The sequence below is a fragment of the Cyprinus carpio genome, chromosome B13, assembly GCF_018340385.1.
Source record: "Cyprinus carpio isolate SPL01 chromosome B13, ASM1834038v1, whole genome shotgun sequence".
NCBI classification, from domain to species: Eukaryota; Metazoa; Chordata; class Actinopteri; order Cypriniformes; family Cyprinidae; genus Cyprinus; species Cyprinus carpio.
Window position 1 is genome coordinate 1,701,580 of NC_056609.1, and position 18,731 is coordinate 1,720,310.

An 18,731-nucleotide genomic window follows, 5' to 3' on the forward strand; every position below is an offset into this window, starting at 1 on the left:
ACTATCTACAGTATTTGCACAACCCTCAGCAGATGGGGGAGTGTTTGGGAAATCTGTATAAAACCGGTATTATTTTTCCAATTCCAATAGAATAGCAGAAATTAAACATTTCTTTTACAAGAAAAAAAAAAAAAAAAAAAACTTCTTTGGATTTTGGTGTGAAATGATTTGGACATGTTCTTGACAAGTTGCTGAGATTTAGTCTAAATATCATCCCTGAAAAACACAAGGGCTGACCAAAAAACAATCATGCGGAGTTACAGAGCAGCTGTATGGCCTTGATGATACTGAAATGTTATTCATCTTGTATGTACAGTGGATAGACAGAAAGATAAACCTGGTGTGATTAGACTTCATTGAGAAACTGACGGTTGATTTATGAGCATTTGACCTGAGACTGATTCACCAACTCATTAGTACTAATGTGCAAACAAATACACCTAGTTAAAATGTGTGTGCGAACAGCACAAACAGTCATTAAGTGATCAGCCTGTTCAAAGGTACACCTGTAGCATGACAGCCGCTCTCTGATCGGGTCATTTGACTAATGTTCTCTCTTAATGACTTTGGAGACAAGAGTCTGTTTCCTGTACAAGGTCCGGAAACCACAAACAACCCTGTGAAAATCATCAACTGAGACCATGCATGCTTGTGATGTCAGCGGACTAAAGCCATGGTCACACTAGACTTTGAGCTCCTGAAATTTCTACGGATGCTGCAGCTTTGTAATATGATGTCACACTCTGCTCCATCTTTTTTTTAAAAATGCAATCTACTCAACTTTAATTCAACACTGCAATCCTGCAGATTTAAAGTTTGTGTTCTTTTATCTCAGATAAGAGGTCACACCACGATCACGCCAATTTTCTATTGATTCAAATTTGCAGGGCAGAGCTGACCAAACTTGAAATTTGCAACACAGCAAAATACACCTGAGGTTTCTGCCCAGGTAAATTTGCATTTAGTTTGAAAAAGGGTGGGTTGGTGGGTTGGAGTTAACAGAGAACGTTTATATCGAGCATTGTGAACCCGTTCTAAACCAGGCTGGATTTGTTTGGTTTAATCAACTCACTGAAATTCAAAAGTTTGTTCAGGTAGCTTCATGAATTATGCCACTGAGCTTGCGTTCATTGTTTCCATGCATTTGCATATGTATAAATGGAAGTCAATGGAACAAAAGTGTAGTGTGACCGGCTCTTATGCTGCGTTCACGTCATGTTGTTATTACCGTAATTCCGAAATGACAACACATGACATTTTACTCAAAGCTTTCCATGTCCTCAGACTAATGAACCTGGCAGTGGTCACATGGTACACATGTCACTGGTCCAAGTCACAACTCTCAGAACATTCAGAGTTTACAAGTTGTAATTACGAGTTCTGGAGCACATGAGGGCTTTGGCGTTGATAGTGTTGCCATAGAAACACATAACTCAGCTGCAAGTATAACGTCACGTGTTGTCATCTCGGAATTACGGTAATTATGACATGGCATGAACACAGCTTTAAGCCAGGTTCTGCTCCACCTTTAATCAAAAACACACCTGAACCAGCTAGTTGATATCTGCAGGGACACTTGATAATTAAAGAGGGGCTCTTTTTTTTTTAAGCATTATGTTTTGATGCCTATTTGGCTTAGTACAAACAATTAACTAAAAGTAGCGACTACTTTTTCTAGCGACCTTGTTTTCATAGTGTAAGAGTAGTTCAGCATTTTTCAAAGTAGTATAGTATATTAAAAAAAAGTTTACTACAAATATGGCTCTGATTACAAATTAGAAATTATATTATCTGATATAATTTTAAGTAAACTATGTAAAAACATAAAATAGCTTCAGTGTAATTAGTTTTTTTTTTCCCAGCAGCTTGCAGAGCTCTCTTGTTTTTCTTTATATTTAATTTTAAGAGACTATATTTAATTACTTTAAATAATAATTACATTTACATTTAGTCATTCAGCAGATGCTTTTATCCAAAGTGATTTACAAATGTAAGCAATCAAAATCAACAAAAGAACATGTTTTTACATAATTACATTGTTGCTTGAAGAACTATGGATTCCCTCACACTGGCTAAAAACATTTTATTTGAAAAAAGTATTGACTTATATCAAGGAATATCAGAAGCAATATTGAGCAATATCAGAAGCATCTGTTCTCTAAAATAAATTATCTGCTTGAGAGACCAAGTAAGTAGACCAAGGCAAGGATAGACATGTTTAAAAGGTAGACACTGCGGAGGTGTGTTTAAAGACTGTAACCTAGAGACATAAAAAACAAAGAGATGCAACATGAACCAGAAAGCACAGATTGGAGGCAGCCTTTTCGTAAATTACAGAAAACACACAACACTATAAATGACAACAAATGGCCCTGATGAGAATGTATGTGTAACTTGTCATGCAAAACGTTTCAAGCGTCCAACGAGTGTTTTACATTGCACAAGAGTGACCATCTCAAAGCGTGCTCACGATTGAGCTGTGGATGAGATTCTGTGAAAAGAGAGAGTGAAAGATTTTTATGAAGAGTGAATGAGAACAAACATCTCCATCCTGCGTCATCCTGTTGAGCTGCACAATGGCAAAGTAACTATTCGGTTCCCACTCACTCGCCCACATATGCACACGCACACAGATCTCGCTGCTTACCTTTCCATCATAGCGTCTCACCACAAACTGATCCAGACCAAGGTCTGTAAGAGAGAGACAAAGAGGAAGACGCAGTCAAACACACTGGCTCGGTTTCAAAACATACACAAATATTGGATAAAATATAAATATTTTTCAGACTAAACTACAGTTTGATACTAAATTATTTCATATACTACCAGTGAGGAGTTTGGAATAATTCAGATTTTGTGATGTTTTTAAGGCAAGTTTTTTATGTTACCAAGACTGCATTTACTTGATCAAAAATACAGTAACTCCAGTCTTCAGTGTTACATGATCCTTCAAAAATCTTTGTAATAATATGATTTGGTGCTTAAGAAGCTTCCTTATTCTTACCAATGTTGAAAACAGGAGTCCCCCCCCCCCACCCATTCTTTATTTGAAATAGTTCAAGTTCAAGTTGAGCTTTATTGTCATTCTACTACATGCGTGGACATACCTCACAGGACCACAGTGCTACATAAATACAGACATACAACAATGAAGTATAACAGTATAAACCTATACACAACTTATTATTTTGACAATAATTTTACTATTTATAAAAGTTTACATAAGCTAAAAAATATAGACTATACGAATGCTTCACATAATACTATACCTATACACAACCTACTGACAGATTTTGATTTTAAATACTATATATAAATGTCTACCTATACATAAACTAAAAACAAAACAAAAAAAATTACAAATGCTAGACATAAACACTGTACCTATACACAACTAACCTACTGAGAGATTTTGAATATGAGTATACTATATATAAATGTTTACCTATACATAGACTGAAAAGGAAAAATATATATACTATACGAATGCTTCACATAATACTGTTACATGTGCAAAGAGAAACATCGTAAGTCAAGCAGCAGGCTGGGGAACAGTGCAAGATGATTTGTAGTGAACGAGCATGTAAACACATATTTGAGTCTTTTGTGGGATTATGTACACAGCAGTGTGTGAGAAAAGTGTCTAGTGTGCATAGAGGATAATTGCACAAAAAAAAAGAATGTTTCAAACAGTTTTTAGGTGATGTGGTAAGGCTGGGCGGTGTTTGGGGGTGTAGGAGGGGAGATGGTCCATGTTTCAGGAGGTAGAGGGTTTGTATGGGGTTTCAGAGGAGGAGGGCGGGTTGATTTGAGTTCAGGGCTCTCACAGCCTGAGGGAAAAAGCTGTTGAGCAGTCTGGCGGAGTGGGATTTGATGCTCCGGTACCGTCTTCCTGATGGTAGGAGCTGGAAGAGACTGTGGGAGGCATGGGTGGGGTCCTGCACGATACTGTTGGTTTTGCTGGAGCATCATGTAAGGAAAATGTCCAGGATGGAGGGGAGAGGGGCACCGATGATCTTTGCAACTGTGTTCACTGTCCACTGGAGGGTCTTGCGGTCTGCTGCATTACAGTTCCCTAACCATGACAGTGATGCATCAGGTCAGCATACTCTCAATGGTTCCCCTGTAGAATGAGGTGAGGATGTGTGTAGGAAGACTAGCACTTTTCAGCCGGTGGAGAAAGTGTAGGCACTGTTGTGCCTTCTTGGAGAGTGACATGGTATTGGTGGTCCAGGTGAAATCCCCTGTGATGTGCACCCCCAGGAATTTAGTGCTGCTGACTCTCTCCACAGTCGAGATGTTGATGGTCAGTGGGGGGTGGTCAACGGAGTTTCTCCTGAAGTCCATCACAACCTCCTTTGTCTTCTCCACATTGAGGGACAGGTTGTTAGTGCCACACCAATCAGCCAGCTGTGCCACTTCCTCTCTGTAGTGTGTTTCATTGCTGTTGCTGATGAGACCTACCACAGTTGTGTCATCCGCAAACTTGATGTGGTTGGAGCTGAACTTGGCAGTGCAGTCCTGAATCAGCAGCGTGAAGATCAGCGGGCTGAGCACACAGCCTTGTGGGGCAACTGTGCTCAGTGTGGTAGTGCTCGAGGTGTTATGGCCGACATGGACTGACTGAGGTCTTCCAGTTAGAAAGTCCAGGATCCAATTACAGAGGGAATTGTTAAGGCCCAGCAGGTTTAGTTTATTAATGAGCTGTTGTGGGATTATTGTGTTGAATGCTGAGCTGAAGTCGATGAACAGCATTCTGACATAGGAGTCTTTTATTTTCTATTGCCTTTATTGCATCGTCTGTAGAGCGGTTTGGACAGTATGCAAACTGGAGCAGATCAAGTGTGTTGGGGAGGCTGGTTTTGATGTTGTGCATGACTAACCTCTCAAAGCACTTCATCATGATTGGAGTCAGCGCTATGGGACGGTAGTCATTTAGACAGGACACAGGTGATTTTTTTGGTATGATGGTTGTGGATTTGAGACATATGGGGAGACGACTGCCTGGCTCAGCGAGGTGTTGAAGTTATCTGTTAGGACATCTGTCAGCTGTGCAGCAAAGTCTCTCAGTACATGGCCAGGTATGTCATCAGGACCCGCCTTTTTAAACATGTTCCAGTCTGTGCACTGAAAGCAGTTTAGGTAGCATCATCTGGCCAAACTGTGATGAGTTTTTGAACCGGTTTGGCGAGTTTCAGAAGTGGTTTGTATGCTGGAATTAGCATAACAAAGATGTGGTCAGAGTACCCGAGGTGGGGTACAGCCTTGTATGCATTCTTTTCTGTTGTGTAAACAAAGTCCAATGTGTTTTTTCCCCTTGTTGCAAAGTTCACATGTTGGTAGAACTTTGGCAAAACTGTCTTTAAGTTTGCATAGTTGAAGTCACCAGCTATTATGATAAAAAAGCCGTAGGGGTTGTTTGTTTGTTGTTCGCTGATGGTGCTGTAAAGCTTGTCCTTCGCGTTAGCACATGGGGAAATGTAAACTGTGACAATAAAAATGGCCGTGAACTCCCACAGCAGATAGAACGGTCGACACTTCACAAACTTAAACTCCACCAGCAATGAACAGTGTTTTGTCATTACAACAGCATTATTACACCACTCTTTGTTGACGTACACACATAAACCGCCCCCGCGAGCCTTACCAGACAGTTTATTGTCTCTGTCCGCACGATAGCAGGCAGGCCATGTAGCTGAATAGCAGAGTCTGAGAAGTAGTTGTTTAGCCATGTTTCAGTGAAAACAAACACACAACAATCCCTTGTCTCATGCTGTGTAGACCGACTGAGTTGAATTAAGTCCAGTTTATTTTCCAGAGAGTGAACGTTTGAGAGCATGATTGATGGAATCGCTGGTCTAGTGGGGTTAGCCCTTAGCCTTGCTTGTGTGCCTCCACGCTTGCTGCGCTTCTGTCCCCTCTCACACCGCCAGCGTCACCATTTTGTGTGGGTAGCGTCAGTAAGCGAGGCCGCGGTCTCGGGGTTCGGCTTTAGCAGCAGACAGAGGTCTCTTAGCTTCTCAGTAGTCTCCGGCGAAAACTGCTGTTTGTACACACTGCCGATTTCCAAAAGGCTCTGTCGATCATAGATGTGTTTCCGAGTGTTTATCTGATGGTTTTGTGATAAGGTCAGACTGTTCGAAGACGAAGAAACGAGACTAACAGGCATAAAAACACCGTTTTTCGGACCCAGAGTAGCCGCTGTGTCCGACCACGCCGCCATCTTGGATGAACTTTTTGTAACATTAAAAATGTCTTTACTTCACTTTTAATCAATTGAATGGGTCCTTGCTAAACAAAAATATATGTATCTTTTTTTAAATCTTCCTTTTTGAATGGTGGTGTATCATGATTAATAAATACAAATATCAAGCAGGAAAAAACTTTTTTCAGCATTGATAATAATAATTGTTTCTTGAGCAGAAAATCAGCATATTAGAATAATTTGTGAAGGATCTTGTGACACTGAAGACTGGAGTAATGATGCTGAAAATTCAGATTTATTCACAGGAATAAATTACATTTCAAAATATTTTTAAACAGAAAACAGTTATTGTAAGTTATAATAACATTACTGTATTTATGATCAAATAAATCATTGGTGAGTACTAAAGCTTTCTTTCAAAAACATAAAATCAATTTTGTCTCAAAACATTGTTTTCTCTATGCAGTGATGCTTTAGAATGTGGTTAAAATGCATGCTCATGCTGTCTGTTTTGGAATGGCTTTCTCTGTGGTAAAGTGCCTATGAGGACTTGCTGACTAAATAGCAAACTCACTAGATTTTGAAGAGAGCTTTTATCACACATAAACAAGCCTATTTATCTTTATTTATCTTTATTATTTATCTTTGAATCCCTGTAGTCATTTGCATTTATAGATGTCACTACAGGAACTGGACGATTACTGATGTGTATGAGTGATTAATATAAGCTATTAAGGCTCATTTCCATGTTCCAGAAGTTCCAAATAAATGCCAGAGTCAGAGTCGTTCAGCATCAAATCATTTCTCCACTAATCTTGTGCTGAATGCAGTAGAGGCTGAACTAAGCTGAACAGCACAGACTCTGCTGATGTAGAGTCAGCTTCATGAGCCAAGACTTTATCCATTGCGCAATCCATTAAAGGAACCACAAAGGAACCGATCACCACTAAAAATAATTTACACTTGTCCCTAAGTTAGTAAACACAAGCATGCACTTACAATGAACGTCTACTGAATGAAAAAAGTCTTTAATGCTCAACCGGGATGCATTACTTTGATCAATATTACAGTCTAACCAGCAATACTGTGAAATAATATTACATTTAAAAAAAAAAAAAAAAAAAAAAAAAACTATTTGAAAATGTAATTTATTTCTGTGATCAAAGCTGAATTTTCAGCATCATTTCTCCAATCTTCAGTGTCATATAATCCTTTTAATTATTTTGTGCTAAAGAATTTTTTGTGTGTGTGTTAAAACTGCTTACTGCTTAATATAAAGTTCAACAGAACAGTATTTATTCAAAATATAATTTTTTTTAACATCATCAATGTCCTTACTGTCACTTAATACCTTAATGCATCCTTGCTGAATAAAAATGTTAGCCTAAATGTTAAAAAAGGAAATTATACTGACCCCACAATTTGCACACCACACACACACACACATACACACACACACACACACATAAGTATATACACATCAGTTATTTATTATGAATAATATCTATTATATTCCAAATAAAATTTATAATTTATAAAATTTTATTTGTCTTTTATAAGCTTTGAAATCGCTGGATTCTTATCAGAAGTTGCATCCTCTTCACATAAAACATCTGAGTGACAGGCGAGGTGACGACGAGATTGTGACTGAAAAGCCTAACTCCTGTGTGAAGCCCGGACTGCCTTTGAGCTGAGCATATCTCTCTAATTCTGCTGCTGAAACAGGATGAATTATGGAACAGCTTTCCTCACAGCCAGATGAATAATGAATTTTATATTCACTTCCTCACTCTTCCTTTCTTTACAACCCCTCTTCTGTCCCTAAAGGAAAGCCAGACTCTTTAAACTAACTTAAATGACATCACAAACCGCTTCAGCACACCGTGGGTCTCCTTACATCCCACCCACAAGTGTAAAAGCAGTAAGAAACACACTTTACAGCGAGGGAGGACTTTTTCTGAATGACAGTACAGCATGTTGCTTGTGCAACCAGACGAATACCAGCTAACAGATTCTCGATGCAAGCACGCTTTAATCAAACAGTCAGTGTTTCTCCGTGAAGCGCAGCCGCTCTGGATGTCAAACCATCTCCACTATGAATACATCAAACCTTCATAACATAAACGACAAAAGGGCTCAGGAAAAACTGTGACTTCATCATAATGGGCGCCACACATTATTCAAGAGCTCTTCTAGCAAAGTAATTTTTTGCTATGTTTAAACAAGAGAACTGTATTTGGCCAACAAGATAACAAAAAAAAACAAAAAGACAAACACTTTGTCCAAACCCAATGAGGCACTAAACTCTAATAAAGCTGGTGAAACTGTTCTTTGTAATTACAGTTACAGGGCATTTGGCTAGGAGAAGAATGAATGAATGGCAATCCAAGTGTTACGTACTAATCTGAGCCGTCTTCCATTCTATTTCTGCTATACGCATAACGCTCAACCTTCTTATACACCCACATACACACTCACACAGTCTTTCATTCTGAGAGAATGGGAATCTCGACTGATTTAGCATTGCAGTAGAGCATGGCGCTTGCAACGCCAAGGTTGTGGGTTTGATTCCCTGGGAATGCTTGAAATGAAAAGATGTACAGTTCAGATGCAATATAGGTCATTTTGGATAAAAGCCTCTTCCAAATGCATAAATGTAATGTAATATAACGTGATTTACTGTTTTAGCATTCCTGTAGAGCAAGGTCATGGGTTCGATTTCTAGGGAATGCATGAAGTGAAAAGACGTTAAGGTCAGATGCAATGCGGGCTGTTTTAAATAAAAGCCTCTTCCAAATGATTAAATGCAGATGAAATGTAATGTAACAAATAAGTAAAGCTGTAAAATAAAAGCCTGTTGGTGATGTTTAATTTTACATGTAATGTATCTTATAAAAGAATAAATGTAAATGTAATGTTTACTGTTTTAATATTCCTGTAGGCTGGGTGATATGATGGTATGGTGGGATGGGTGATGTAGAGATTTTGCTATATTGTTTATCACAATAGATGTATTAGCACAATGGGCAGGACTGAGTTATTTGAACATGACAGACAAAGAGACACAAAGTAATGTCAAAATAGATTGGAACAAGTTTATAAACAAGTCAAGAGTTATTAAGGGCGTTTGCCAAACAATGTCATGAAAAGAGATTTATGCATAGAAATTTATGCATATCATGTTTTTTTTTTTTAATTAACTAAATTAACTATGATTTAACTTGTAATGACAAATTTTCCATTAAATTAGAAAAATGCAAAATAGAAGCATTTAGTGGTCTCATACTCATTACAGTCAAAGGTATGTGACAATCAGAAGTAGACTCAGAATTTAATCTGTTTCAAAATACAAGTTTTACTGTTTTATAATTATTGGTTTTTAACTCAAAAGTGATATAATGTGAAAATGTTTAATGTCACACTTTTCTTTCCTTTGTTATAAATAATCTTATCTTTTGTTACTGTTCACCAATGAATAAATTGAAAAAAAGTATCAAGTGAGATGACAAACTTTTTTTTTTTTAAGTAATATGCATTATCCGAAAAGATAATCTCTCTCACTTTCTAACAACTGCATTCGACTACATCATCAATAGCTCAAGCCTCTAAAATTACATTTTGGAATTAGAACAAAAGCTTGAGATGAAACACGTTAAATATTAGTCCTATACGAAAGAGTGTTTTTAAAGGTGCTGTATGTAGGATTGACTCCGAGTGGTTGAACTAGGTATTGCAGTCCAAATTCAAAATATTGGAGAGGGTTTTGTCACCCGGCCCCTCCTCCTCAGACTTGACGCACATGTAGGTTGCCAGATTGACGACACAAACAGGAACAAGCGCACTTGATGATGAATGAAATGAAATAAGTTGTGTTTTCCGACAACTGGCAACCTGGGATGCCGAAATACAATTGGGTAAACTTGCAGTGGGCGGGTTTCACAAACCAAAACAGAGACTGACATTTCGGCCTGGAACACACATTTTCAAAGGAGAATAACTGACTGTAGCATTGTTTCTCAGATAAACAAGTATGTTAACTTAGCATGTTCCTTAAATATCTGAAAACATATATGGTATTTTTATGCTTTAGTAGAGTCAAATTCTTACATACAGCACCTTTAAGGACCATACCCTGAGAATTGAGATATAGTAACCATAGTATAAGAGGAATAACTGACTCTGGTCCATTGAATTGTTGAAAAATAAAGCACACCCAAGATGTGTTCTACCAGCAAAAATAACTATAGTATATATGGTGATATATACTGTGACTGGGAAAAATAACTTAGAAAGATTCTGGGCAAAATTTTGATCACACCACCCACCACAGGGTGGAGCGATGCTTGCAGTAAAAGAAAAATAAATTAGGCAAGGACAAAAAGAGAGCAGGAAAGAGAGATTAAAAGTTGTGGAATTTTGTCGTGGCCTCAGAGGACTGCTGAGGGGGGCTGTGTGGACACAGAGCTGGTCACTGCCATCATTTAAACTACAACAAAAAGAGATAACAGACCCTATTAAAAAGGACCTTACAGACAGTTCTACTGCTTCCAAGTAAACAGTGAATACTTTCATTTAGTGATTGTGGTAAAACTGGTCCTTAAAGCACAAATTTAAGTGGGCATTTTTTAACATTCACTTTGCTTTAATAGCGGCCATTTTTCTTTGCATGGTCTTACTAACAGCCCTGTTATTAAAGCATATCTGAATGCACTGCATTACAGAAGAGCATGAGCTATCAGATCCGTGGCACAGAAGGAAGTTTCCTCTCTTGCAGGGATCCAATTCAAGTCTGCACTGGGCTAATGTACTGTAAATAAATAAAAGGCAATAAATATATATATATATATATATATATATATATATATATATATATATATATATATATATATATATATATATATATATATATATATTTATTTATATTATTAAAAAATATATGTGTCAAATATATAGAATGAAGAACAAGATTTGAAAGCTGCATTGGAGAGGTTTAATTTCTGTAGGTGACAAATAAGTGTCCAAGTCAAGTCACTATGATTTTTGCCTCAAACTCATATGGGGTAGGATTAAAAGATCTAAAATACTGTCATGCAGAATAAGGCATTAATATGTGCTTTATAAGCACTGATAAACAGCCAATATGCATGCTAATAAGAAACTAGTTAATATTGAGAACTTTTTTCAGCAATATGTTATCAGGATAGTTGTACCACCCAGTAATTCTGCAATTTTGAACTTGCCTCCAAAAACAACAATATTTCAGAATTGCAATTCAGAAATTAAAAACATGTTAATCATAGATACAGTGTATTCAAGTCATTATGCATGAATTACATTTAACTAATTATTTCAGTCACTGAACTGAGTAATGACTTTCATTCTGACAACAGAACACTGTGAATATAGTGCATGAGTAATATAGACAACTTTACATTTTTTCATTTTCTAGCAGATAAATACATAAAAATGTCCTATTTGTGATCCACAGAAGAAAAAAAAATACCAGCATGCAGGTTTGGAACAACATGAGGATGTGTAAATGATGAGAGAATTTTCATTTTTGGATGAACCCAAAATCAGACGGCAGCCATTTGTTAACAAGAAAAGCTGTTCCAGGACCAACAAAGCAGGTTGTAACAGGAACATAGCCAACTTGTCTAAATCAGATTAAGACAAAAATGTGTGATCTCATAACAGTGCATCATTCAATTTACTAAAATTTACTGTCCAAAATGTCTGATGCAGACTGGTCTGAAAATGCTGAACTGAAAGTGTAGAGACACTCATACATTCAAACACATGCATTTGCAGCCATCAGCACTTCTATCAGTTATTCATGGCCAGTGATCAAATCTCTTGCATCAGCTCTGCCTCTGGGTGAGAGTGACTGAGTCTCTCATTCTACCGTGATAATTAATTTAGCAAGAAATGTGGCCGTCTCATACACTCGACGAGTTGGGCTTCACTGTGGCATCACGTCCTTTAAAAGCCTCTGCTCAGTTTGCCATCACTTTACACGCAACAGCTGTTTTCCTGGCTCAGCTGTCATGGACTCCAGTATCATGTGAGCGGTGAAAGGAAAACAGGGCCTAAGATGACCTAGGAGGGTAGTATTGTGCAAAAGTTAAGCCTCCATCCAAATGTAAATGCCAAGATTGAGCTGTTTGCATTTGATAATGTAAAAACATTTAAAATGTCATTATTAAACACTAATAATGATAATATACTGAAATTATTAAAAATAGACCATCTAACACATTTCGTTTGTTGGCCATCTTGGTAATGCCCAAGAGTACTGTTTTCTAGTTGTATACCTACTGTCTGCTTGAATGGAGAAAACTATAGGCTAAGGTTATTTCGGAAACCCTTTAGATCAGGGAACACTATTCACTATTAACCATAGACTGTATAAAAACATGGACGTAATGTCCGTGATGTCAACCGTAGTTTTCTGAAGAGCGTTTCTGAAGCTCAAAGTGGGCGGAACGGGCCGTCACATTCTTGGGAGCGCGTCACTGCACCTCACTCCCAGATCATCGAAAATGGGCAAAAAAGCAGGAGCTGGTTGCTGAAGCCACGCCCACCTATCTCGATGGCAGTGTCAACAGCGGCAATCCACCTGTCACTCAAATGGCCACGCCCTTAATTATGCAGAAATTTAAGGCTTAATATAATTTAAACGGATGAGTTACAAAAAAAAAAAAAAAAGCCAGCATCTAGTGGCCAGTCAATGAATTGCAGTTTTAGTCACTTCCTTGTTGGCTTCACAAGAGAGAGTGGGGGGTTGCCACTTGCTATTAAATAGTTGCTTATTAGCATGCATATTACTAGCATGTCGACTGTTTATTAGCACTTATAAAGCACGTTATTGCCTTATTCTGCATAATCATATTTTAAATCCCTTAATCAACCCCATACTTAAATTTCACAACTACCTTACTATTAATAAGCAGCAAATTAGGAGTTTATTGAGAGAAAACTCTTCTTACTTAAAGAGATAGTTCATTCAAAAATGAAAATTCTGTCATTAATTACTCACACTCATGTCGTTCCTAACCTGTAAGACCTTCGTTCATCTTCAGAACACAAATTAAGATATTTTTGATGCTATCTGAGAGCTCTCTGACCCACCACAGACAGCAAGGGTACTACCACAGTCAAAGTCCAGAAATAAGTAAGGACATTATTAAAATAGTCCGTGTGACATCAGTGGTTCAACCATAATTATACAAAGCTACGAGAATACTTTTTGTGTGCAAATAAAACAAAAATAACAACTCTATTTAACATTTCTTCTCCTCCTCCTTCTTCTTACCGATGACCTTACTGCCTTTCTGTAAATATTGTTATGTTATATATTTAGCTTCTTTAGCTCAGATTAGGCTAAAATACTGTATTTAATTCAGGTTGGTCTAGATAATGTGCATGTGTGTCTCTTTTAACTGAAAGGTGGGACTTTTCTATAGAGCACTTCCACTTGGATCTGAAAACCCCCCGTATTTTCATATTTTTTCCTCAAAGTCAAAATGATTTGTGGAAATCCACGGAAAGCATATTATACCACATTATTCTGACAAAGTATAGGTTACATTATCTGGCAACATGGTTTAAAATATAGCTTGTCTGGTTGAGCCACACAAAATTACAAAAGAATCCAAGTTAGTAACTGATATAGTGGATTTGAGAGTAAAAATAGTTTTAGCTTTTGATGCTCGAATTTGCTTTTTTCAGATCCTCCTCTTCTCAGGTTTCTCACCACATATCAGATCACAGAGCCATTTATTTTCAATAAAAAAAGAAGAAAATGTACAAAAAGTAGAAACAAGGTGCCAAATGGGTATTTTATAAAGACTGTAATTGAAACTGGATGTAATGTCATCATTTTGATTTGACAGGTGGTACATTGTGGTACATCATTTTTAGGTTTTTTTTTTTTTTTTTTTTTTTTTTTTTTTTTTTTTTTTTAATATGGTTATGGCACAGAATACGTCAGAATACAATGGAATATGTCAAAAAAGATAATATAGTTGTTTTGGATTTTAAGTTTTGGGCTGCTTTCCATTTCACTTTAAACATACACCCACTAACTTCCCTAAGCACTTCTCTTGAGGGGAATCCCTGAAAAACAAGTTTCTGCAGAAAGATCTGCAAAACTGTCAAATTTTGAGTTAACCCGTTTGCTTCATGGCAGAGAAGTGAAGGGCATAACAATTGTGTAACGTAGCCCTGGTTTGGCAGATGAGCATGACCCCGTTAGCTGGTAGATCAGGGTCAACACTGTGTCAATGGTTTGAATTTCACACTACAGCGCCACCTGTCTAAACTAGCTGATTGTAACTAGTGGTCGACCGATATTGGTTTTTTGACAGCCGATGCCGATATCTTAGAAAGCAGGGTGGCCGATGGCCGATATAAAGCCGGTAGATTTCAGTTTTCTTCACTGCTATCTTAGGATCACGGCAGGTCTAAAACTCTATCATGTAAAGGAACCCTATATCAGAGCTTCAGCGCTCATATGAGTGTTGCATACTTGGATTAGAGCACAGGAAATGAGTGAGGAAGTCAGGCTTCGCCACAGGCCAGTGGCTAACAGTGTATTTATGAGTGTGTCAAGCTTAGAGCTATTTACAGATACAGAAAGCTCAGCACGAAGAGACATGACAGATGTGTGATGTTTGTATACACGTGCAAGATATATATATATATATATAAGAATATTTCTTATTTTAATTATAATTATTCACTTTAATTAATGTTTGAGAAACTTGAAATAATTTGAAAATGAATTATATTAAAAATAAATGTGTAAAATAAACATACTTATACTTTAAATGGCAACTTCCTGATTCTACAATTCTATTATAGTATTTTTCACAAATAAAGAAATATTTTAAAATATATAAACAAAAATAAAGCAAACACTGTAACCAACAGGGCACTTGGTAATCTGGGAAGTTTGTGTGCATTGGGAATCATATTTTTTCCATTAAAGCCAAGGAAAAACTCATTTTACATGCAGCAAAAATTTGATTTCAGTCGCGGCTTCAGCATCTATTTTATAGGGGGCAGGATGCTTTGGATTCTAGAGAGCATTTGATTGGTCAGAAAATTTGATGAGAAGCTGAAGTACGAGATGACATCAAAAAAATCATTAATCCATTTTGGCGGAAGTGACGAACTGCAAGCTTTGAATGCTTATATCTTCGAAATGTTCCAAATTCTCTGCTGACTGCTGAATTTCTTTTCAGTTTTGTAAATGCCTCTTCCTGTGATTCCAACTGACCTATCGGTAAGCCCCTCCCCTCAAACGCAGACTAGCCAATGGCAGTTTAGTATCAGTTGCACGGGGAGCGGAACTCGGACATCTGTAGGTTTCGGCACCATAGAGAAACATTGAAAGATCCGAAGATCGCATCGTTTTTATGGGGTTTATGCTTCAAAACGTTCAAAATGTTCATTTTGTGGTTGTCGTACTCAAATGAAGTTACAATTTTCATCTGCTAAAGCAGAACGTTAATGTCATCTTGTGCTTTAGCAAGGTATCTCTGGCCAAATCTAGCTAACATAGCTAAGTTAGTGAGTACATAGTAAATAGTAAATAGCGGACTGTTCTCACATCTTGTACAGTGTAGGGCAAGAACACAGAAACAAAGGTCTACATTTCACTGTCTCTTCATATTAAACTGGTTAAATGTAAATTAATTTAATCGTACCCTGCGACACATAAACAGCGTTGATCCGGGATGTTGTTATCTGCGATCGTGATGAACGTTACATGAGACTGCTCCCGCCTGCATCTGTAAACCCTCCCTTCCAAATTAATACCCACAATATTTATTTTAAAATCTTTTATATCACTCCATGGAATATTTAAGTCACACTTAAATGGTGCTCCTTCTGTGTCCAAAATTTATGAAAAAGATATAGGAACAAGGTTTTCCCAATGACAGCTGTCATTGTAAGACAGTTAGCAACTCTGTTTGTTTGTCCGAGTACGCAACAACATCCTGTCTGACGAGGCCAGTTAGAATATCCAATTCTGAATTTAGCCCAACCCTGGTCAAGAAAGAAAGAAACTCACGCTCTGGCTGTTTCTCATTGGGCGTGATGGAGCGCACAAAGTCCTGTGGTGTCATGTACACCTCCGCATCTCCGTGCTCACTGATGATCTTCAGGGTGGCAAAGTAGCGAAATATCTTGTCTGGGGTGGAGTAAGCTCTGATCCGGTTCTCATACTCCATCACCTGTATCAAACACACACACACATAAACACACACAATATCAATGCTGGGAACTAACTACGTAACTTTCTCTTTTATACTATTTTTACTAGTGTGACAGTAGTTCAGGTGTTTCTAAAATGGTGTAGTTTTTACAGTAACAACAAGCAACTTTATCCAAGTAGCGTTATCAATCGATATTGCCATTTTTGCTTTGGTGTGCTGTGTTTACCACTGTATCGCTCATATAACATTGTAATTAATCATTTTGGGTAAATGAACAGATAAATAAAATGATTCACCAATTCAATTGTTGTGGCACAAAAGTAATTATATAGCTTTTTTTATAGCAAAATATTTAACAATATAATTTTGATAGTTAAAGGTCCACTGAAGAGCCTTGAAACGCGCACCGTTATTCTATGTGTTGACGCCATTTTAACTGAAACAGGAAAACATTAGTGAAATCTGCAACCTATATAGCCCTTTGTGATCAACTTTATCTTATATAAGGGTGCTTTGAATAAATAATATAATACGAAAATATAATAAAGCATGCTAGGTAGACATAGCCTGCAAAGGCTGGTCATTTACATAACTAAATTTAACCCTCTGATCATTACAATAACCTGTCATTATGGCTGTCATATCAGCAACAATGGCAAAACAGCAGCCAATTTTGTTTTGAGTTCTGAATCACGAGCAGCCTAAAAGTAAAAAATAGCCTGAGGCGACATGGCATATATTAACTGAAAAATCATCCATTGCAGGTCGGCTATGAAAGTAAAACTCTGTATAATTTATCTGGTGCATGAAAATGTCCAGAAATATTTAGACAATAACTGTCAAATCACTTCACGTGATCATGTGTGACTGACAAACTTAACTGAATGGATTGCAAAGAACTGTGGGGTTATGTTCAATTATACGAATGAATTATATTTGTGATATCTATTAAATGTTTTTTTGGCCTCAATAATGTAATATTTTAAATTATCTTTAATAGGGGTGTTTATTCATCATATCATGCCATTAAAATGTTTAACTGATTGACAACCATTAATTGAGATAATTTAATTTTTAAATGAGAGCCATTACTGCAGTTTGCATCTTTTATTGTGATGGATGTGTCTGTATTTCTGAACAAAGATCATCAAAATGAGCAGCAATAGAGGTCAGTTTCAGCATTCTCATCCAGCCTTTAACGATGCTTCCTTTTCCACTCTCTGGCTGTCTTTTGCAAATGCCCATTTTGCGAGTGACTCATTATGCAGGCTACTGTAGGCTAATTAACGCAATTTTCGAAGCTAATTGAGTGTCAGTTTGCGTGCCGCTATTAGAAAACAGAAGTGACTGTAATTGCAAGACGAAGTGATGATAATTTGGAGTTTAGGATACTGCATGAATGCCTGCAGTGAGTGATGTTTGTAATGTGAAACTGTACTCGTCAATCAAACCCTGAAATTCCTGAGGTCACTGCACACCACTGCTAATTTTTTATTTTTATACTTGCGTCAGAAGAACATACTTGGTCACTGCATTGGGCCTCACCATTATTTCAGGATTTTGCACCATAAGTGTTGTGTTTTTAAGATGCAGTGTCAAGTTAAAAATTGTTCAAGTGTTAAAAACTCATGTAGAGCCCTTGCCTAATAGTATTCTGGAGTCCATTTACTTTCAACACATAGACAAAAATAGTCAAAACATTCCTCAAAATATCATCGGACTTTTCTGCCATTTTTTCCCGAAATTCTTGAATCTGACTGTGTATTTGAACACTATTCATCTGACTTACAGATTTTAAATACTATATAGGAGAGAAGTAAACACATATTGAGATGTGGAGAGTGTTTAATTGTGTTCATTGCTAACATAAATCTGACAGATAACAATACACACACTGATTGTCTTGACAACTGCACAGCAACTTTATTTACATTAAAAACTAAATCATACTTTCTCAATGCTGCCTTGCAAGTACTGATACTTCCTTCAGGAAATGCTGGTCACACTTCATTTTAAGGTCCAATTCTCGCCATTAACAAACCATTAACTACAACTTTTGTTTCAATAAACTCCTAATTTGCTGCTTTATAAATAGTTAGTAAGGTAGCTGTTAAGTTTAGGTATTAGGGATGTAGAATATGGTCATGCAGAATATGTGATTTACAAGTACTAATAAACAGCCAATATGTTAATAATAGGCATGCTAATAAGCACCTAGTTAATAGTGAGAATTGGTCCCTATACTGAAGTGTTACCAAAATGCTAATGTAGTTTTTCTTTTAAAGTGAAGGTGATACATG

At 37.1% G+C, this 18,731-nt stretch overlaps 1 protein-coding gene across 4 annotated transcripts in view; it reads right to left on the reverse strand.

Annotated features, from left to right (window-relative positions):
* Window positions 1–18,731, reverse strand: part of LOC109075779 (calcium uptake protein 1, mitochondrial) — a 70,223-nt gene that overhangs the window by 29,796 nt on the left and 21,696 nt on the right. For all 4 annotated transcript variants that reach the window (XM_042736227.1, XM_042736225.1, XM_042736226.1 and 1 more), the window contains exons 4-5: window positions 16,287–16,449; window positions 2,648–2,691 (exon numbers count right to left, since the gene is read on the reverse strand). In XM_042736227.1, the coding sequence (XP_042592161.1) occupies window positions 2,648–2,691; window positions 16,287–16,449 (207 nt within the window). The remainder of the gene's footprint in view (window positions 1–2,647; window positions 2,692–16,286; window positions 16,450–18,731) is intronic.